We start from the raw sequence: 20,921 nt of genomic DNA, 5'->3' as shown, positions 1-20,921 counted from the left end.
CGGCGCCGGCCCCAATACATTAACTTATTTTTTTTTAAAGATTCATTTATTTATTTGAAAGAGTTACACAGAGAGAGGCGAGGCAGAGAGAGAGGTCTTCCGTCCAATGGTTTACTCTCCAGATGGTTGCAAAGCCAGGAGCCAGGAGATTCTTCCAGGTCTCCCACATGGGTGCAGGGGCCCAAGGACTTGGGCCATCTTCTGCTGCTTTCCCAGGCCATAGCAGAGAACTGGATTGGAAGAGGAGAGCTGGGACTCGAACCAGTGCCCATCTGGGATGCTGACACTTCAGGCCAGGGCGTTAACCTGCTGCGCCACAGCGCCGTCCCCTAACTTTTAAAATGTTTATTTTGAAGTTCGTAGTTAACCTCTGTAACTGGGAAGCAGGTGAACCAAAAACATTTATGACCATGACAATATTTGATACTCGGCGACTTTCAAATCTGAATCCCAAGAGACCATCTCTCTCTACCCTCAAGTTCCTTTCCTGCAATTGGGATACTGTCAGCAAGTGGAAGGTGATAGAGGGCAACATGTTAGAGTGGGAAGAATGCTAGCGTTGGAGCAAGGCTCCTGGCTATTTGTAGTGGAATGAGAAGGTGAGAAGGTCATGCCAAGATGGCTGCCGACAACAGAAACTGCCTGCCAACAGGCCGTGATTGGATGGCTTCAGAAACCACATGACAACAGAGCCTGACAACAGGCTGTGATTGGATGGTTTCAGAAACTGCCTGGCAATAGTGCCTGCCTGGCAACAGGCTGTGATTGGATGGCTTTGGAAACTGCCTGGCAACAGGCTGTGATTGGTTAGGGCATAGACTGCCCCTGGACTGGATTGGCTGCCTTGGCTATATAAGCAGCGGTAGCAACTGAAATAAACAAGTTTGCTGCTGCTTGCCTCTGGCTTGCTTTCACCCGGCTCCCGGGGTCTGTGTGGTGACTCCGTGCCTCTTGTCCCCACCACGCTCCTCCTCTCAGAACGAATCCTCTCAGAAGAAATCAACTTCAACAGCTATTGAAAGCTTAACTCTTGCCTTTGGACCCTTTTGACAACATTTTGACCTTAAGTGCACAACAACTATAATAATAATAGTAATAATAATAATAATCTTTCAGGGGATCCTGGAAAATGGAGATACCATCATAAAACACCTAGAACAGTGATTAAACTTCTCTCAGCAAAACAGTCCCACCCCTAACCTCACCTGTCCAGTGATTTTTCCAGGATAGAGAACATGGTATGGTTGACTGCTGTCTTGGAAAAGCAAAGTGCTAGGAATAGACCTACTCCTTGGGGGCAGGAGTGGCAATACTGTGTGTGTGTTGGGGGGAGGTAGTGATGGAGGGACGAGTAACTGTGGTGCTGATGGCCTAGTAATTAAACAGGGTATCTGGAAGATATGATCATGTGCACAACAAGTTTGATTGTGCAGTTGCTGGGGCTGGAGTGAGGTGTTCAACACATGGGGCTTGGTAACAAAGAGGAATAGTGGAGAAGAGTTCAGGGAGAGCAGGCAGGTGGGAAGGAAATGAAGTGGGCCAGCCCTTGGTAGGGTGACCATCATTGGAATCAGGAGAATGTCCTTGGGAAGGGGACAGGACAGAGCAAAGCATTTCCCTAGCCTAGAGACAGGAACACTAGAAAAATCATGGAGTCCACTTCTTGGGCTGGACCCAAAGGCAGGACCACTCTTGTAACAAAACGGAGGTGGCTTGAGTTTCCTCCTAAAATTAGCTGCGTTCTTCAGATACTAGTTCTGCAAGATGTTGATAGATCCACAAAAGAAGAAAACAGCTCTGTTTGCTCCCTGTCTGCTGCCACCATGGGTCACATGCTTGCTCTTAGCAAGGGCCTGTCCCAGTGGGTTCTGCCCTATTGCCACTGCATCCCCACCTGGCTGGATTTGGCTTCCAGTGATGTGAAGGAGATTTACAAACTGGCCACAGAACACCTGACTCCCTTGCAAGTTGGTGTGATCCCGAGAGACTCATGTGGCATTGCCCAAGTGCGTTCTACGCAGGCAGGACCATCTCGGGACTCCTGAAGTCCAGAGGTCTTGCTCCTGATCTTCCTGAGATCTCTCTCATTTAGTTTAAAAAGCAGTTGCCGTTCAAAAGCACCTTGAGAAACAGAAAGGGTAAGGATGCTGATTCTGATAGAAAGCCAAACTCACCAACTGGCTCCCTACTACAAGACCAAGTGGGTCCTCTGCCCTACTGGAAATATGAGTCATCCACAGCCTCCGACCTGGTGGCAAAAGTTTGCCTAGGTACTCAAGCAATAAAATCATTGCTTAATTAAAAGATAAAGAAAACAACACAACTTTTTTTTTTAATGATTCATTTATTTATTTGAAAGAGTTACACAGAGAGAAGAAGAGGCAGAGAGAGAGAGAGAGGTCTTCCATCCTCTGATTCACTCCTCAAATGGCTGCAATGGCCAGAGCTATGCCGATCTGAAGCCAGGAGCCTGGAGCTTCTTCCAGGTCTCCCACGTGAGTGCAGGGGCCCAGGCACTTGGTCCATCTTTTGCTGCTTTCCCAGGCCATAGCAGAGAGCTTGATCGAAAGTGGAGAAGCTGGAATTTGAACTGGTCTCCATATGGGATGCCGGCACTGCAGGCGGCAGCTTTACCCACTACCCCACAGTGCTGGCCTCTAAAACAACTTTTAAAAAATGGTTTCCTTGACCACAGAAGTTTGTTAAGTGCTGGATTAAACAAATACATATATATATATATATATATATACACACACACACACATACACATATACTCATATATGTGTATATACATATATTTTACATTTATTTATTTATTTGAAAGAGTGTCAGAGAGTGAGGGACAGAGACACACAGATATCTTCCATCTACTAGTTCACTCCCCAAATGACTGCAACAGCCAGGTCTGGGCCAGGCTGAAGAAGGAGCCAGGTTCTGGGTCTCCCATGTGGATGGCAGGGACCCAAGCACTTGGGCTATCTTTTGCTGCTTTTCCCAGGCCATAATGGAGAGCCGGATCAGAAGTGGAGCAGCTGGGACTCAAACTGGCACCCATATGGGATGCTGGCACTGCAGGTGGTGGCTTTACCTGCTACGCCACAGCACCAGCCCCTGGAGGGGACACTATTAAAACAACTTACAATACTCTAGAAATAATTTATTTCCCAAGCTCTGGAAATGTAAATTAGTACATTTTAGAAGGACTATTTGAACCTATCAGCATTTAACTGTACAAACTATCTAGTAAAAAATCCTAATTGTATAGTTCTTCTACAAAGAACTGTTGGCAAATACCCAAGGATGTCTATAGCAACATTTTTGGTACTAGTGAAAAATGGGAACAACCTAAATGCCCACATCAACTGAGGTCTGATTAACTGAATTATCTCACATCCATGTATTCTCTGCAATTTTGAAAAAAAAAATGAGGTATATCTTCGTGACAGACATGGAAGATACCCAAGATAAAGTAAAAAAGCACATCACTGGATAGTATAAATTCCTATTTACGAAAGGAGCAAATGAAACAAATCTCCATTTATGTGTGTTTTAAATGATGAGTTTGTCTTTCAAGTACTAAAATAGGTACATATTGTCCTCCTTCAACTCTTTTGAATCCCACTTCATCCTCTCATTAGTATGGTTGGACTGCCATAACATAGTATCCGATGGCTTAAACAACATAATTTTTATTTTTTCACACTTTCATAGGCTGACAAGTTCAAGGCTGGTTTGGTTTCCTGCTTTGAGCTGTCTTCCTGGCTTATACATGGCCCCTGTGTCACTACGTCCTTATATGGTGGGGGAAAAGGCGGAAGAGACCTCTTTGGTGTCTCTTTGGTGCTATTGTGAAAGCCCCACCCTCGATTATGGCCCTGTCTAAATACTGACGGAGTTTGTGGACTCAAGAGGTTTCCATAGCCTTGGCAGCTCATGACAAGAGCCTCAGGTGATCACTGATGTCATAAATAAGAGTGTCAATTGTTAAATCAACAACGGGAGTCACTGTGCTACTGTGTGTAGGACATCTGTTGTTAATGTGTTGTACTATGAAAATTAACAGTAAAACTAGTCTTCAAACAGTACTTTATACTTTGTGTGTCTGTGGGTGCAAACTGTTGAAATCTTTACTTAGTCTAGAGTTGATCTTCTGTATCTAAAGATCATTGAAAATGAATCTTAATGAAGAATGGGATGGGAGAGGGAATAGGAGATGGGATGGTTTAGGGGTGGGAGGGCAGGTAGGGGGGGAAGAACTGCTATAATCCAAAAGTTGTACTTATGAAATTTATATTTATTAAATAAAAGCTTTCTATAAAAAAGCCCCACCCTCAAGACCTCATCTATCCCAAATTACTTGCAAAAGTCACATATGAGGCCAAGGGTTGAGAAGAGGAAGCACAGACTGAGTCCATCCAATTCTTTAGAAGCCTCAGGATATAAAACAATAGTTTATATCTGAACTGATTGAGGCTTTTAAAGACTGGCACATAGGGGAAAGAAACCCCAAAGGATCTGGATCAGTCCTTTGGATACTTGATGCAGAGATAGTTTAACACACTTTCAAGATAACCAGAGTGAATCCAGAGAAACCATGATTGGAGAGACTTGTTAGGCTGTCAGTGGTGTATCATTATGACTCATGCTGTGATTCAGATTCTTATCCTTTAATGGGATCTGTGGGAATGGCAACCCTCCCAGCTTCCTAAGCAAGTGCTTAGAGGGAAATGTGATATGACGAGAACTTGTTAAAATGTGAATTGCACAACACCCATCCTGAAAAGAAGAGAAGGTACTTGCTAAGAAACAGTGGTATTACTAAAAGTGACACCTTCTTCCAGTACTATACTACCAGTTTGTGTCATTACTGACATCTCATGACACTGCAAAAATTTATGAACTAGAAATTGAAAAAAAAATTATAATGTGTGTAGAAATGATGTGGTAACCCCACAGTGTCTACTAAGGAAGGATTGTACCCCCAGCCCCAAATTATTTTTCACTAAAGAGATCTGAAAAAAGTGTAAAGACAAAATGGTTTCCACTTAGGATCTTACCACTAGCACACAGAATAAATTGTGTCATGAATGAAATAGCATAGAGTGACCTTTTTCATAAGGCAATAATGATAACTGAATTAAAATAACACAAATAACTGGTCTGCAATGGAAGCCCATTTTATTGAAGCTGCAGTCTTAGGAGCTTTCAGAGTACACTGGGCAAATTATTGGACCAGAAAGGACAGCCAAATAGAATTATTTTTTTTTTTTTGACAGGCAGAGTGGACAGTGAGAGAGAGAGGGAGAAAGGTCTTCCTTTTGCCGTTGGTTCACCCTCCAATGGTCGCCGCGGCCTGCGCACTGTGGCCGGCACACCGCGCTGATCCGATGGCAGGAGCCAGGTGCTTCTCCTGGTCTCCCATGGGGTGCAGGGCCCAAGCACTTGGGCCATCCTCCACTGCACTCCCTGGCCACAGCAGAGAGCTGGCCTGGAAGAGGGGCAACCGGGACAGAATCCGGCGCCCTGACCGGGACTAGAACCCGGTGTGCCGGCGCCGCTAGGCGGAGGATTAGCCTAGTGAGCCGCGGCGCTGGCCCAAATAGAATTATTATAGAGACATTATCAAGTTGTATAGAGCAAAAACAAGATAGTATCTATAAAACTACTCCTTAAAAATTGTTTGAGGAGAAATTTTTCCTACTCTAGTTTCAATTTAAATGCAACTGCTCAGAAACAACATGAACTAGCTTCTTTGATTCCCAGAAAGAGGTGAAGGGTGAGATTAAAAAACACATACACAGGCTGGCGTTGCGGCTCACTAGGCTAATTCTCACAGGCTGCCTGTGGCGCTGGCACCCCGGGTTCTAGTCCCGGTTGTTCCTCTTCCAGTATAGCTCTCTTCTGTGGCCTGGGAAGGCAGTGGAGGATGGCCCAAGTGCTTGGGCCCTGCACCCACATGGGAGACCAGGAGGAAATACCTGGCTCCTGGCTTCGGATCAGCACAGCGCGCCAGCAGTGACAGCCATTTGGGGGGTGAACCACTGGAAGGAAGACCTTTCTCTTTGTCTTTCTCTCTAACTCTGCCTGGCAAAACAAACAAACAAACAAACAAACAAAAACAAAAATTACAGGTGGCACAAATTATGAAAGTCAAACAGAGGCAGGAGTTGTCGTGGGGGATTCAGCTGCTGTTTGGGATGACTGCATCCCATAGTGGAGTGCCTCAGACTGAGCCCCAGTGCCTCCACTTCCCATCCAGTTTTCTGCTAATGCACACCCTGAGAAGGCAGCAGATGATGACCCAGGTACCTGGGTCCCTACCACTCACATGGGAGACTCAGATGGATTTCCTGACTCCTGGCTTCCGCCTGGCTCAGCCCTGGCTGTTGCAGTATTTGGGAAATGGAAGATTTCTCTCTCTCTGTCGCTGTGCCTTTCAAATAAAAAATAATTATTTAAATAAAACTTTAAAAATGTCAAACAAGAAAACAATCATGGTTTACTTTCTTGTACTTTCTTTAATTAAAATCATCTTTGCTCAAAGGCACAAGTAAGGAAAGTTAAGTATGTCCATCATAATCAAGGTTTAATCCAGTGGGAGGCATACAAGGAGGCTCTCAAAAGCTAGTGGTTGCTAAAATTCTCGGTAAGTTCAAACTTTGTTATTGTGTTTGCTTATTTTACTCTTTAAATATTTTATTTTCACTTTATTTTGAAAGACAAGACAGAGAGATGAAGATAATCTTGTTATTTTGCAACAAGCTGCTTTAAGTTAGCAGTTCTCAATTCTCGCCCCACAGGACAACCACCCGGAGAACCATAAAAAACACTGGTGCGCAGACCCCACCCTTAGCAGATGGATCAGCATCTCTGGAGCTGCCCAGGCATCAGCATTTCAGAACGTGCTTGAGCTGATGCTCATGTGTGTTCAGAACAGAAACCACTATACTTCTAAGATTAGAATCACAATTATACTGTTTACATGTTTCTAACTACAAAAAATAGAACCTGCAGAATGCAGAGAACACGGGACAGCACAATTTAAAAAGATGATTCAGTGTCTCATGACTCTCATGTATCTTTTGTGCCATTTTTTCCTGAGTGTACTTGTATATGAATGGAATAACAATATGTAAAATGTTTTTTTCAAACGTATAATACATTTTAGAACTCACTCACTCTTAGAAATCACCTACAATCAGTCTCTTCTAGAGATGAAGAAATTAAGGTCAAAATGTTCCTAGATTATCTGGAATTAGAATTAGAATCCTGGGTTCTAGTCCCGGTTGCTCCTCTTTCAGTCCAGCTCTCTTCTGTGGCCTGGGATGGCAGTGGAGGATGGCCCAGGTCCTTGGTCCCTGGGAGACCAGGAGGAAGCACCTGGCTCCTGGCTTCGGATCAGCACAGCGCGCCAGCCGCAGTGCACCGGCTGTAGCGGCCATTGGAGGGTGAACAAATGGTAAAGGAAGACCTTTCTCTGTGTCTCTCTCTCTCTCTCACTGTCCACTCTGCCTGCCAAAAAAAAAAAAAAAAAAAAAAAAACTCGGTTTCCTAAGTTGATAGAAAAACTTATACTTATTTCCCTTTCCTTGAAAAAACAGTTTGTGCAAAAACCTAAATTTTCATAAGTTTAGTTTCAATTTGAATCCCATTTCTATAAAGGATCTATTATTTCTAACAATACTTTAATCTCCTGCCCTCGGGGATTTAGGTCAGGATATAGAGGAGTACGGGAGCTTCAGGAATTTCACAGAAAATTCTCATTATCCTGTAATTCAATTTTCCTATGAACTTTTAAAGCAGACACAATGCAATGTAAAAGTGCTATTTTGCAGAATATAGTAGACAAAATATGACAAACAGGATGTTCACATTGGTTATAAGAGCGGGCGGGAATCAATTTAAATATCCAATAGTGGGTTAAATTGTGAAAAGGTATAAAAGTTAGGTAATACAAAATCCAATCGCCAAGAATAACGATCTAAATTTTCAAATTCAACACATCATGCATGGGGTGGGTACCACGTAAGCTCACAATAAGCCGTAAAAATAGGCAGATCATCCACCTTTTACGGGTGAAGTTAAAGCACAACGTGTTCAAGCTGCGCAGGGTCACACAGTGAAAGCGGAGCCGAAGTGAGAGGCGGCCCTCTGACTCCAGTCCGCGGCTCCCAAACCCACCCCGCCACCCTGGCGTCGCGCAGAACGGGGCTCAAACTACCCAGCTCGAGGGTTGCTGTGAGAAGTCAGCGCAACTAAACAAAGCTCCGCGGGATACTCAGCACTCGGTACTAAATCACGCGCTCGAGGGCAGTCGGCGGTGCAGCTGGGAGTTACACCGAGGATTTCCACCGCTTCTTCCCGGGAGCGAGACGATGAAGAATTCTCTTCTTGGCTTCGCTTCCTGAGACAGAGTCACTTAGGGACTTTGCTTCTGCCCTGTAAAGCGCACCTCAGGTCAGGGAACACAGAGCAAGCCTATTCAGAAAGGTGCAAGCTCCCAGGAGTCGCTTCGGAAGCTTTTAAAACTTGCCCCACTTTCTAATCCCCGAACGCGCTTAGGCCCGCAGCGGAAGTGACGTCATACACCGGCGCCGGAAGTGTTCTTGCAGAACGGGACCTTGAAGTTAGGGACGCTAGTGGGCCTGCGGCAGGCGTACGGTTTGGGGTGAGAAGTTTCCCGGCTTTAGTAAGCGGTCGTTGCTATGACAGCCCAAGGGAGCCTGGTCGCGAACCGAGGCCGGCGCTTCAAGTGGGCCATTGAGCTGAGCGGGCCTGGAGGAGGCAGCAGGTGAGCTATCTGGGGAAGCTCGACACCAGTCTTCTATCCCAGAGCAGTACGAGTGATGGGTCCTGGGCCCTGAGGCGCAAGCCTCTGAACAGGTTGAGTGGCGCACAACCCGGGGAGGTTGCAGCTTCTCTGCTATTGGAGGTGATGTGACCAAAGGATGCTTTTTTTCTGTCTTGTTAATAAGCCCGGGGCTGACGAACTCACCAGAAGGCTTGGTCGAATTTGTATCGATGCATCTGAGGGTCTCTTCGTGTGGTTGGTAGAACAGGAAATGGGGATATAAGCGTGGGAGGTTCAGGTTTAATTTTTTGGCTTGGGTTTTTTAGGGGCCGAAGTGACCGGAGTAGTGGTCAGGGAGACTCACTGTACCCAGTCGGTTACTTGGACAAGCAAGTGCCTGATACCAGTGTGCAGGAGACAGACCGGATCCTGGTGGAGAAGGTACAGAGGTATAAATGTTACTGTAGTCCTTGGGCCAGTTGATCCATCATCCTCTTCTGGGTAGCATTACTGTTATCCTGGATGTTTGTGAGCTAACCTGCTTGAGTTTATTACAGAAGTCTGCTTAGCAGCTCCAAAAGTGCTTAATAATTGGTAAAACTAAGAGACGTTTGGAGCATAAGTTCTAAGAAGGTAGGTTGCAAATGATCTGTGTGTACCAGCAGTTTCCATCTCCTCTCTTTTGCACTCCCCTTCCCTTGCACAGTTCAGTCCAATCTACCAGAACGTTGTTGGCTTCATCTCCAAACTAATCTTGGTCCTACTGCTTCTTCCTGCCTTCATCTGTCATCCTGATCTAAGCTACCATCCCTCACCCAGATGTCTGCAATACACTATATATATTCTTGAGATAGAGCTTATGTACAGTTAATAACATATACACAATTAAAGCATGGTTTCTCAGCCTCGGCACTGTTGGCTGAATACTTGTGTGTGGTGGGGTATTGCACTGTAGGGTGCTGAGCAGCACCCCTGGCTACTACCCAGCAGATGCTAATAGTGCCCTTCCCTAGTTATGACAATCAAAACGATGTTTCCAACATTTCCTTCTCCTGGGAGGCAAATTGCCCTCAGTTGAGAACCATTATGCAATCTGACGACCGTTGACAGTGCTGTACCCCCATGAAACCATCACCACCTTGAAAGAGAAAATGTCTTCCTACAAAGATTCCTTGTGCCCTTATCTGCAGATTTTGGACTGGTCTTGCTTCTTCCATCTTACACCAGCACAGCAGTTTATGATCCTTTTTTAAACAAGTCAGATCATTCCTACTCAAAAACTCCCCTATGGCTCCCCATTCATTCAGCACCAAAGTCAATTTTTGTAATGTTCTGCGTAAGTCTGTATTGACCAAGCCCCTTAGAACCTATTTGACCTCATGTCCTACCTTTTTTCTCATCATTGATTCCATTGTAGTCACAATGGCCTCCTTGCTCTCCTTTAGAATGCCAGACAAGCTCCTGTCTTTTCCAGGCCTTCTTCGCTCTTCATGGAATGCTCTTCCCCAGCTACCATCCTGACTTGATCTCCTTTAGTTCTCTCAAGTGTTACCGACTTGGTGAAGCCTACCTTTATGGCACTAAGTATTTTGTTTTCCTATGCTGTGTTTCTCCATTATCAATCATATATGATGTGAATATATAATTTACTCATGTTGTTGCCTATATGCCTTACTATTTTGTTAAGCTCCATAACAGCAGGACTTTGATGTATCCCAAGTGCCTAGTACAGTGCTTGGCCCTTCCTTTCCCTTTTAGGTTTCTCTTTCAGCCATAATATTGTTCAGTATCATATGGTCTTTGTTTCATGGTGCACAGATGATTTTCACAAAATGAAAATGAGTACCATTATAAAATTTTTTTTAAGATTTTTATTTATTTATTTGAGAGGTAGAGTTACAGACAGTGAGAGGGAGAGACAGAGAGAAAGGTCTTCTGTCTGCTGGTTCACTCCCCAGATGGCCGCAATGGCCGGAGCCAGGAGCTTCTTCTGTCTTCTGGGTCTCCCACTTGGGTGCAGGTGCCCAAGGGCTTGGGCCATCTTCTACTGCCTTCCCAGGCCACAGCTGAGAGCTGGATTGGAAGAGGAGCAGCTGGGACCAGAACCGGCGCCCATATGGGATGCCGGCACTGCAGGCAGAGGATTAACCTACTGTGCCAAGGCACCAGACTCATAAATATTTTTAAGATTTACTTATTTGAAAGTCAGAGCTACAGAGAGAGAGAGAGAGAGAGAGAGAGAGAGAGAGAGAGAGATCTTCCATCTGCTGGTTCAGTTCCCAAATGGCTCCAACAGCAAGGGCTAGGCCATGGTCATGCTGAAGCCAGGAGCTTCATTTGGGTCTCCCCCATGGGTGGCTGGGGCCCAAACAGTTGTGCCATTTTCCACTGCTTTTCCCAGGCCATTAGCAGGGAGCTGGATAGAAAGTGGAGCAACTGGGACAGGAACCTGTGCCCATATAGGGTGCTGGCAACACAGGGGGTGGCTTTATTCTCTATACCACAATATTGGCCCAAGAATTTTTGTTTAAATCATATAAAAGGTACCTTTATTTATTTATCTTTTTTAAAAGATATTTTTATTTGAAATGCAGAGTTAGAGAGAATCTTCTATCCATTGGTTTGCTCCCCAGATGGTTGCAATAACTGGAGCTGAGCCGATCCAAAGCCAGGAGCAGAGAGTTTCTTCCAGGACTCCCATGTGGGTGCAGGGGCCCAAGGACTTGGGCCATCTTCGCTATTTTTCCAGGCAAATTAGCAGGGAGCTAGATTGGAAGCGGAGCAGCCAGGACTTGAATCGGTACCCTATGGGATGCTGGCACTGCAGGTAGTGGCTCAAACCACTTTGCCACAGTGCCAGCCCCCACTTTTATTGTTAATATTTATTTGAAAGGCAGAGAGAGAGAGAAAGAGAGAGAGAGATCATTTTTGGAACTGCTAGTTAATTCCTCATGCCTGCAACACCTGGAGCTGGACCAGGCCAAAGCCAGGCGCTCCATCCAGGTCTCTCATGTGGTTGGTAGGGACCCAAGTAGATGGGCCATTGTCTGCTAATGCATTAACAGAGAAAGCTGGATCAGAGCAGTGTAGCTGGAACTTGAGCCAGTATTCCCATGTGGGATGCTAGTGTCCCAAGCAGCAGTTAACCTCTACTGCACCCTAATGCCCACCCCTTGTTTTGGGTTTTTGCATTTAATGAGTGATAATTGACCTATAAATTTTTCTTATAATGTCTTTGTCAAGTTTTTGCACTTATTGAGACTTCACATAATGAGTGGTAGAATTTTTTTTTTATTCTCTAGAAGAATTTATGTAAGAATAGCTTTGGGGCCCAGCCTTGTGGCATATTGGGTTACACTGCTGTCTCCAGTACCAGCATCCCATATGGGTGCTAGCTGGTTCTGACTGCTCCACTTTTTATCCAGCTTCCTGCTAACACTTCTGGGAAAGCAGCAGAGGATGGCCAAAGTCATTGGACCCTGGTACCCATGTGGGAGATGCAGAAGCAGCTCCTGGCTCCCGACTTTGGTCTGACCCTGCCCTGGCTGTTGCAGCCATTTGGGGAGTGAACCAGCAGATGGAAGATCTTTCTCTGTAACTCTTTCAAATAAGTTAAAAAAATTTTTATTTTTTCTTAAATGTTTTGAATTTGCCAAGGAAAGCTGTTTGGGTTTAATTATAGATTCATTTCTGTAACAGTTATTGGACTGTAAGTTATTTTTTTAATTTTTTATGCCACTTTGGTAAGTCACTTTTTCCTAGGAATTTATCCATTTCTTAAATTTCAGTTGTATCGACTGACAAAGTTCATAGTATGTTCAACCTCTGATTTTATTTCATGAATTTTTGTTCTACTTTGTTTCTTTTCAGAATTCTTGGGTTTGTTCTTTTCTAGCTTCTGGAAATGAATGCATACTTTATTATAAATTTAAGATTATATATTTCTTAAAGCTCTGTATCACAAGTTTAACATTTGGTATTTTTGTTAACAGTTAACAATCTTAATTTTTATTGCACCTTTGATTCATAAATTACATTTTAGTTTTCAAACTAGGGGTTTTCTAGTTTTTATTATTGATTTATAGCTTAATTACATTGTAGTCAAAGAACATGCTTTGTGTAAACTGACATTTTCTCCATGACTTAACAAGTGATCAGTTTTTGTAGTCATCCTGTGTGTTTGCAAAGAATGAATTCTGCACTTGTTGAGTGCAATGTTTTTTTTCTATCAGTTGGGTTACATTTGTTATTCAGATCTTCTATGTCTTGATTTGTGTTCATGTTCTATTATTGAGGTGTGCTAATTTTCCACTCTGTGGAGTTTTTTTGAATTTAGATGGGACAATGATAAATGCAGAAGTATCTAAATAGGAAAATCTTTTCTTTAGCCAAACTCAGAAGAAGAAAAAATGACATCTGGAAAACCTATAGGGCAAAGCCCAATGTGGTGAGAATGCGTTAACTTTAGAAGAGAGAGCTTCCAGTGGCAACATCAAGAAAAAAGGTGGTAGAATTGAGGGGTCAACTGTATCAGAGGCAGGAATTGGGAATTCTGTAAATTTGATTTTTAAAAAAATATTTGAGAGGTAGTGTTACAGTGAGAGGGAGAGACAGAGAAAGGTCTTCTATCTGATGGTTAATTCCCTAAATGGCCACAATGGCTGCAGCTGGGCCGATCCGAAGCCCTGGAGCTTTCTCTGGGTCTTCCACGTGGGTGCGGAGGCCCAAGTGCTTGGACCATCTTCTACTGCTTTCCCAGGCCATAGCAGAGAGCTAGATCAGAAGAGGAGCAGCCAGGACTAGAACTGGCATCCTTATGGGATGCAGCATCGCCGGTGGAAGATTAACCTGTAGCACCACAGTGCTGGCCCATTCATCTGAACGGTAGTGATACAGTGAATCTGCGACTGAGGACAGTGATCAGATAGAGGTTAAAATTGTGTGTTTTATTTCAGCGTTGCTGGGATATTGCCTTGGGTCCCCTGAAACAGATTCCTATGAACCTCTTCATCATGTACATGGCAGGCAATACGATCTCCATCTTCCCCACGATGATGGTGTGTATGATGGCCTGGCGACCCATTCAGGCACTTATGGCTATTTCAGCCAGTAAGTATTGTTGAGATAATGATCCTTCCCTAAGTTTTAAGAATTACAGGTAAATTCTTGGACACAGTTCCTGGCTAGAGAATGTACAGGGGGTGGTGCTGATGGTAGTGGCATGGAGGGGAGAACAGTGCTTACCATGGTGTCCTGTTGACCTTTAGTGGTCTTATTTGCTATCTTACTATAGGCCTGTGTATATTATCTTAAAATGTGGTTGGCTTGATTCATACTGGAAAAAAAGTTATGTTGATTTTGACAGTTTCTGTTATCCCAACAGCTTTCAAGATGCTAGAAAGTTCAAGCCAGAAATTTCTTCAGGGTTTGGTCTATCTTATTGGGAACCTGATGGGTTTGGCATTGGCTGTTTACAAGTGCCAGTCTATGGGATTACTGCCTACACATGCATCAGATTGGTTAGCCTTCATTGAGCCCCCTGAGGTAAGGAACAAGAAAGGCTGGATACTGGGCAGTTCTAATGTGAGTAACAAGAATCACAGATCCATTTGATGGTATGGGATAACAGTTAATTTCTTCAGAAGTAAGAGTCATTGGAAATTTCAAAGTTATTAGAGTTTGTGAGTAAAATATTAAGTAATCGATTCAGGAAGCTATTTCAGCAATTTACCATTCACTTGTGTGCTTTTTCTCCTTTCAGAGAATGGAGTTCAGTGGTGGAGGATTACTTCTGTGAACCTGGCCTATGTATCCGCTTCTCATGTACATCCTTCTTCAGTCTCCATTGGCTCTTAAGCACACCCTTACAGTGATCACTGATGTTGGAAGAACCAATAGCTGTTTTCCCCTGGAGAGACAGCTTCCAGAAGGACAATGTGCATATTACTGCTGTCATAAAGAAATTGTACCACAACCCCTGACTGAAAATAATGTAGAAAACTTTATTTATGTTTCCAATACAGAGCAAAACAAACATGACCAGAACTCTATGTAAACAAAAGAACAGTTGCTGCTAAGTCAGTAACTATAGCAGCATTTCAATAAATTAAATGGTTGAGAACAATGCTTAAAAAAGTTGCAAAAGTTTGCTTTTAAATCTATTTTCCTTAATATCTCACTTCTATTTAACACAAGCTAGGACATAAAAATTCTCTCGAAGACACTTGTGGAATAAACTAATGCTTGATTCAGATTATACATGATGTAAAGAAAAATAAACCAGAAAAAAAAGCACATAAATATGCTTACAGTATGTAACTGTTATTTTAATACCCACAATAAGGGATTTTTAACATGTTTAGGGGGAATGAGGATTGGTGGGATCCTTGGGGCCACAGGAATCTGAGGCGATGGAGGATAAGGAGCACAGACCTTTTGCCTGCCAAGAGGAACCTGGCTGCTGTTGAGTAAGTGCTGCAGTTCCATCTTCAGCTTTTACAATAGCTGTGGAAGGCAGAGGGCCAGCAGGAGGAGAATGTATTATACCCTGCCCTACTAAAGTCATAGGTAAGATGTAAAAGCTGGGTCTCATTCCAAAGGCAGAAGGTCTGTCTTTTCTCTTCCCTCTTGAAACACAAAGCCCCTTCCCCTAAGGTGCTTTCTCTCATCAAGTTTTCAGTATTGCTTTATTTGCAGTGATTAAGAGACCAGACACTTTGCAGACAACATAAGCAACACATAGACATGAAATGCTTTAGACAGAGATGAGGATAAATCTGGCCTAATAACCATTTTTCCATGTAACAGTGATTTTGTGTTTTAGGGGTTGAAGTAGTGGCTATCTTAATAGCCACTAATTTCCTTATCCCTTTAAAGTACTCTTACAGAGTTCCAACCACTAGTAATCAGTTCTAAAGCTAGCCTTATTTTATGCTCATACTTGTCCTAAATGGGGAGGGAAAAAAAAAGTGTCACTTTGGCCAGGGGTGTATGTAAATGTTGGGGGATTCCTGGGCAGGCTAATCTTGACAGTACTGATCTTTAAGATCTTGGGTCCTAGAGGACCTGTCCCGCTATTACTGTACACAACTAAGCAGTGGAGTGTTGCAATGGGAATGGTAAACAATGTTTCTACCTTTTGTTAGAACCAACAGAAAAAAAAGACAGGATCCTGTCTGCTCTGCTGCCCTGAGTGGGCCTGGAGGTTGAAAGCTGAGCAATGGGAACAAATATGTAACGCAAGTTTCTTAAGCTCTAAGGAAGGATTTTCTTTGTTCTTATGAGTCAAATGAATAATTTTGACACCTACAGTTCAGCTTGCTTCAAATCCTGTTGAGTAATCAAAGATTGGCACTTTTTATCATTAGTAAAGCAAAATCTGAAAGCAGCCTGAATACAAGAAGAGTTTCTCTAAACACTTGTCCTGTAAAGGAAGATTTCACAGACATGAAATAAGCCAGGGTTTTTGTGACCGATAGAGTAGTGAATAAAAAAGCTGAGCTTTTTTATGTGTTTTCTTGGCACATTTAGAGCTTTCTGAAAACAAACTGCCGAAGACTATTTGCTTGGGTAACCTCTTAGGTCAGAGACAAGTTTCTGCAGTCAGAATTAGGAATCAAATTGAAAAGGGGAAAATGCTCCTCCTCTGGTGTTTAGGTGAGTGCCTCAAGTCTTAACTATGGCTTTGGAGATGAGGCCAAGGTTTCTTAGTGAAAAAACTCTTCAGTCAAGCCAGTGCCAATCTGTATGCCAGTTTAGTGAAGTAGGTAAGGAGAACAGCAGCTCAGTAATAACTTTGGCACTATGGAAAGCATATGGCTCTAGAATTTCCAGTTCTGTTGCTGAATTCATCCTTTAAAGATGGTCTGAGGTTTTGGGGGAGGATTTTAGCCATTCTTCCTACTGTACCTTATTTTTTACCTGTGCTTATGAAGAAGGCATAAAGAGAAAGAAAGGTGTGCATTGTGCCCCATATTTCTTAGGGAACAGCATGTATGTTTTGCCCATGTTGCATAGAAAACCAGACTACTTAAGTAAATCTTAATGACTATCTTGAAACTCCCTTAGTTCAGCCATTTGAAAAAGAACCTGAAATAATTTATACCCTTAACAAGCAATTCCATGGTAACAAGTTACAGCATGAGTTCTGAGTTAATATAAACAGCTGAAACATACACTGACACACTGGATACATAAGCCTGGCATTTTGGGGGAAATCTTGTTTTTGAGAAAGTAGACACTGCAGCCATGTCTCAGCCATGTATTTTACTACCCTAACATAAAATTACTGAGTCCTAAAGAGCAGTGGGTACAGAAAGAAATAGCTAAAAAAAGTTTCCATCTTGGCTTGCCATGGTTATCTCTACAAATGTAATGGATCCTCATACTTGGCTGTGAATTCTTCAGTAGGATAAGGTGGTCTCTGTGGCTGTTAACTCTGTGGTGTCATCATCAAGCTATGGTTTCTGAGACCTATCTTTACTGTTGGCTATGTTCTTGCTTTTTGTCTTCAGCTGACTTTCTAACCATCTCTTTTACTAATTCGTTTATTGGCTTAGCTTGTTAATTCTATTCTAACTTGCTTTCTACTGACGACATGGCTTTTGGGATTTGACCATTGTTCTGATGTTGAAGGAATATTTGCTTCATCTGTTAGGACAGCAGATCTTTTAGTACTGTTTTTGCAGAAGTACTTGAGGCTCAGCTCATCAAGAGTTCAGTGTATTGTGTATGGAACACAGGCCTCTAGTCAGATGGAGTGGTAGTAAAGAGCTGTCACTTCCATGGAGGACAGAAGCATTGTAGGAAAGGTGAGGCCAAGCAGAGTCATCCAGGAGCTGATTATGAGTAAATGGTGATCACTTCACTGCCACCGCCACGGACAAGGAGGACTCGCTCCAGTCCCTCCGTGAGCACTTCTAAGAATTCCATGTCTTCAGAACTTGTCAAGGAGACAAACAGGCAGAAGACAACACTTTACAATCTGGCATCATCATCATCTGAATTTAACTTATCACAGAACTATCTAGTAAGTACACATGTCTTAATTAATAAACTCAGAATTGGAAAGTCTAAATTCTGGATTTAGTTTTACCCTTTGAAGTAATCCCATTGCATATATACTACAAGACTCATTTGTTAGGCATTTTCTAAACCTTAAAAATTGGGAAACTCACAAAAAGCTTAATCAGTCTTATAATTTTGCATGAAACCCTGCCTGAGAAGTTTAAGGCTTCCTTCCTCAAAGAGGAAATGTCTCACTTAAGAAAAGGCTAAGAAGAATTTCCCTACTGGCAACTCCACTCTTCAAAAGGATACAGTTTTCATCACCTTCAGGGTTTCGGGGTGGCCCTGGCATATTCAACAGAACCAGCTTGGCTTCATGGGACTTGTTAACTATAACCTCATTGAGCTTCACTGCTGTATGCATCCGCCTCACATTTGACTGGTCTCTGGGTCAGGGAGAAATAGAAGTAGTTAAGGCAAAGAGAAAACTAGCTATAGTCATTCTCAAGATCCAGAGTTTTTCTTCTTGATATTGATAATATAAAAGTATTTCCATATGATAATAATATCCTGGGTTTTCTCATTTAATGTTTGCTTGTATTATACCAGGGACACACTACAGATATGAGCTACATGGAGAGAAAGAAGGATGTACTTGTGTACAGTGTTAATTGGGAGTTAATCTGCACACGCAAACAATAGAGATAGCTGGATTTGGAGTGAAATGAACAGACTATCCTTTGTGTCTAGGCAAAGTCACACCTTTGTCATTGATGAGAATTCTATTATGTGGGAAAACTCACGGACGCATGTTAAGCAGATCCTGGAATCCTTCCATCGACTTGGCTTTTTGCCCCCGGGATGCCATGTACTTGTCTTTTGTCCAAGTCATGTGCACCTTCTCCTGATAGGTTTCTGTCTCTTCATCTTCATCTGAGCCAATGCTGGTTAGTCGTAGCATTGAGTTCCTGTCTTTTACCAATTGGGCCTAAGGAAAGTCCAACACAGTTATTCTACCTAATTTTGCCTCATGCTTCATCTTTAATTATTTTGAAACAGTAGTGGTGTTATAGTGGAATAAGATGGAAAAAGATTGTTGCCCTATTAAAACAAATACAGTATCAACTGTTATACCTACAGACTTCATGGGGCTGGGCTTAGATGGAAGCAGGGTCTCACCTCTCTGTCGCGCTCTGTTTTGGAGAGCCTCATGTGCCGCAGCATCTGGGACCTCTGCTCCATCATCAGGGTGCGCTCATAAGTATAAGCTGAGATGTCACTGTCGTGCTGCCACAAATAGCATACCAGGTGGGCAGAAAGCACAAAGGAGAAAGAAAAGTGAGTTACACATTTTTATTCCCACTAACTTAAACCAGAAAAGTATCATATCAACCTAAGTTTCACCCTTATTTTGTCCAGTTTTTGAGCTACATGTTATTTTAGGTTGTAGATACAATCTAGAAGCCCTGAAGGTCTTTTCTATAGTCTAACCACCACAAAAAACATGAACTCAAGTGCTTTTTAAAATTACTACCAGGTTATAAAAAGCAAAGTCTGTAATCATAAATATGAATTAAAAACTATTAAAACTATAATCAGGAATATAAAGGCTGTGAAATAAACAAAAAAGCAAGATCGAAAAGCAACACCAAACATATATCACATACATATATTACTTATCTAGGTCAACCAACTAGGGTTTTGTTGGAACTAGGACATTCATCCACATTTACAGCTGAATAATTTCCCAAACCAGAAGAGGTTCTAGCAAGACAGGGTGGAGGCTGGGGGGTGGGGGGAGGGTGGTCTCTGCTTCCTCACCATCTCTACCACCTCCACCTCTGCTTCAATGCGCAGATGATACAGGAAGGTAGCCAGGTCCTTCTTCATCTGGATACTGTTGTCTTCTAGCTGGGCTACTGTGAAGATCCGGATGCTACATTTTCGCCACACCTGACAGGGCGCCATACATACATGGAAAATTAGGTCCAAGAAGTCAAAAGGAGTTGGTTTCCAAAACACAAGGCATTTTAGCCTAGAACAATCTCTGTATAGTATGAGGATATTTGTTCCTAGCTTCCTGCTTACTGAATTATTGCACTAGGGCAAAAGACAGAGTAACATTAAATAGTTCTAAGGAATTCTTTAATCTCTTAAGAAAAAACTGGCAAAGGAAAAGAAGGATGCTATGATATGAAATACACAGCTGGTCTTTGTCCCTGTTTCCTCGCATATATTCCTAAAATTCTAGGAATCTTCAAAGTGGTAGGAGTGTTTTTTAATGCTAATGACTGGTAGTTGGCTGCCCCAAGGCAGTTTCAGGATGGGGCCTGGTCACCAGAATGACCAAGCAGGATCAGTGGGCTGGGACTTTAAACCTCATTCTCCAACCCCTAGGAAGATGAAAGGGGCTGAAGGTAGCCAGTGATTATTCAACTGTGCCTGTGTAATGAAGCCTCCACCAAAGCCTGAAAGGAGTGGTGTCAGAGAGCCAAACGTCGAGAATCCTGCAGGGCACAGCTCCCAGGGAGAGCCCCTTCCCTCATGTGGCCCTCTGTGCATCTTCCCTTCCCTTTCTCCTTCCTTCCTTCGCCCCTTCTTTCGTTCTTTTGTTAGAGAGAGAAAAGAGACAGGAAAGAGATATCTTCCATTCACTAGTTCACTCTCCTGATGGCCACAATGGCTGGGGCTGGGCCTGGTTGAAGCCAGGAGCTTCAACTGGGTCTCCCACATGGATGTTGAGGCCTAAGCACTTGGGCCAGCTTCTGCTGCTTTCACAGGTGCATTAGCAGGAAGCTAGATCAGAAATGGAGCAGCCAGGACATGAACCAGTGCCCATTTGGATGCCAGCCAGCATTGCAGGAGGCAGCTTAATCCACTATGCCAGCCCTGCATCTTTTCATTTGTATCCTTTAAAATAACCTTGACAGGTCCGTTAAGCTAACACCTGTGATGTTGCTCCTCTTCTGATCTAGCTCCCTGTTAATATGCCTGGGAAGAGAAAGATGGCCCCAGTGCTACCCACGTGTGAGGCTCTGATGTATTTCCTGGCTCCTGGCTTTGGCCCGGCCCAGTACCAACTGTCAGGGCCACTGGGGAGGGGACTAGCAGATGGCAGATGACT

General features: G+C 43.3%; 2 protein-coding genes, 1 long non-coding RNA gene and 1 pseudogene across 9 annotated transcripts in view; 2 read left to right on the top strand and 2 right to left on the bottom strand.

Annotated features, from left to right (window-relative positions):
- The first annotated feature begins 1,823 nt into the window (after positions 1–1,823).
- LOC149123066 (small ribosomal subunit protein uS15 pseudogene) lies at positions 1,824–2,384 on the top strand (annotated as a pseudogene).
- A 4,114-nt stretch (positions 2,385–6,498) lies between these two features.
- LOC127483703 (uncharacterized) lies at positions 6,499–8,584 on the bottom strand. The gene is made up of 2 exons (XR_007910206.3): positions 8,222–8,584; positions 6,499–7,512 (listed from the first exon to the last, which is right to left on the bottom strand). It is a non-coding gene; the product is annotated as an uncharacterized LOC127483703 (long non-coding RNA).
- A 24-nt stretch (positions 8,585–8,608) lies between these two features.
- EMC4 (ER membrane protein complex subunit 4) lies at positions 8,609–15,091 on the top strand. Of its 2 annotated transcripts, none has more exons than XM_002718012.6 (5): positions 8,609–8,791; positions 9,118–9,232; positions 13,747–13,900; positions 14,175–14,335; positions 14,553–15,091. In XM_002718012.6, exons 1-5 carry the CDS (start codon positions 8,706–8,708, stop codon positions 14,586–14,588), a joined length of 552 nt encoding a protein of 183 aa, XP_002718058.1. In that variant the 5' UTR covers positions 8,609–8,705; the 3' UTR covers positions 14,589–15,091. The 2 variants fall into 2 exon arrangements, with proteins under 2 accessions (XP_002718058.1, XP_051678086.1); XM_051822126.3 differs by having other exon boundaries at positions 9,118–9,240.
- SLC12A6 (solute carrier family 12 member 6) overlaps positions 14,774–20,921 on the bottom strand; it is a 121,744-nt gene continuing 115,596 nt past the window's right edge. For all 6 annotated transcript variants that reach the window (XM_008269264.5, XM_051822107.3, XM_051822108.3 and 3 more), the window contains 5 exons: positions 19,619–19,750; positions 18,977–19,084; positions 18,601–18,785; positions 18,110–18,243; positions 14,774–17,724 (listed from right to left, as the gene is read on the bottom strand). In XM_008269264.5, coding sequence (XP_008267486.1) covers positions 17,633–17,724; positions 18,110–18,243; positions 18,601–18,785; positions 18,977–19,084; positions 19,619–19,750 — 651 coding nt within the window. In that variant the 3' untranslated portion in view covers positions 14,774–17,632. The remainder of the gene's footprint in view (positions 17,725–18,109; positions 18,244–18,600; positions 18,786–18,976; positions 19,085–19,618; positions 19,751–20,921) is intronic.

Source organism: Oryctolagus cuniculus, chromosome 12 (genome assembly GCF_051225735.1).
Source record: "Oryctolagus cuniculus isolate XC-2025 breed Fujian yellow rabbit chromosome 12, ASM5122573v1, whole genome shotgun sequence".
Classification (NCBI taxonomy): Eukaryota; Metazoa; Chordata; class Mammalia; order Lagomorpha; family Leporidae; genus Oryctolagus; species Oryctolagus cuniculus.
This window is presented reverse-complemented; position numbering and strand designations above follow the sequence as displayed.

Coding starts and splice junctions, on each gene's coding strand:
- EMC4 (XM_002718012.6), top strand. CDS start 8,706: ATGACAGCCCAAGGGAGCCTGGTCGCGAACCGAGGCCGGCGCTTCAAG. Junction 8,792..9,117: donor GGGCCTGGAGGAGGCAGCAG/GTGAGCTATCTG, acceptor TGGGTTTTTTAG/GGGCCGAAGTGACCGGAGTA. Junction 9,233..13,746: donor ACCGGATCCTGGTGGAGAAG/GTACAGAGGTAT, acceptor GTTTTATTTCAG/CGTTGCTGGGATATTGCCTT.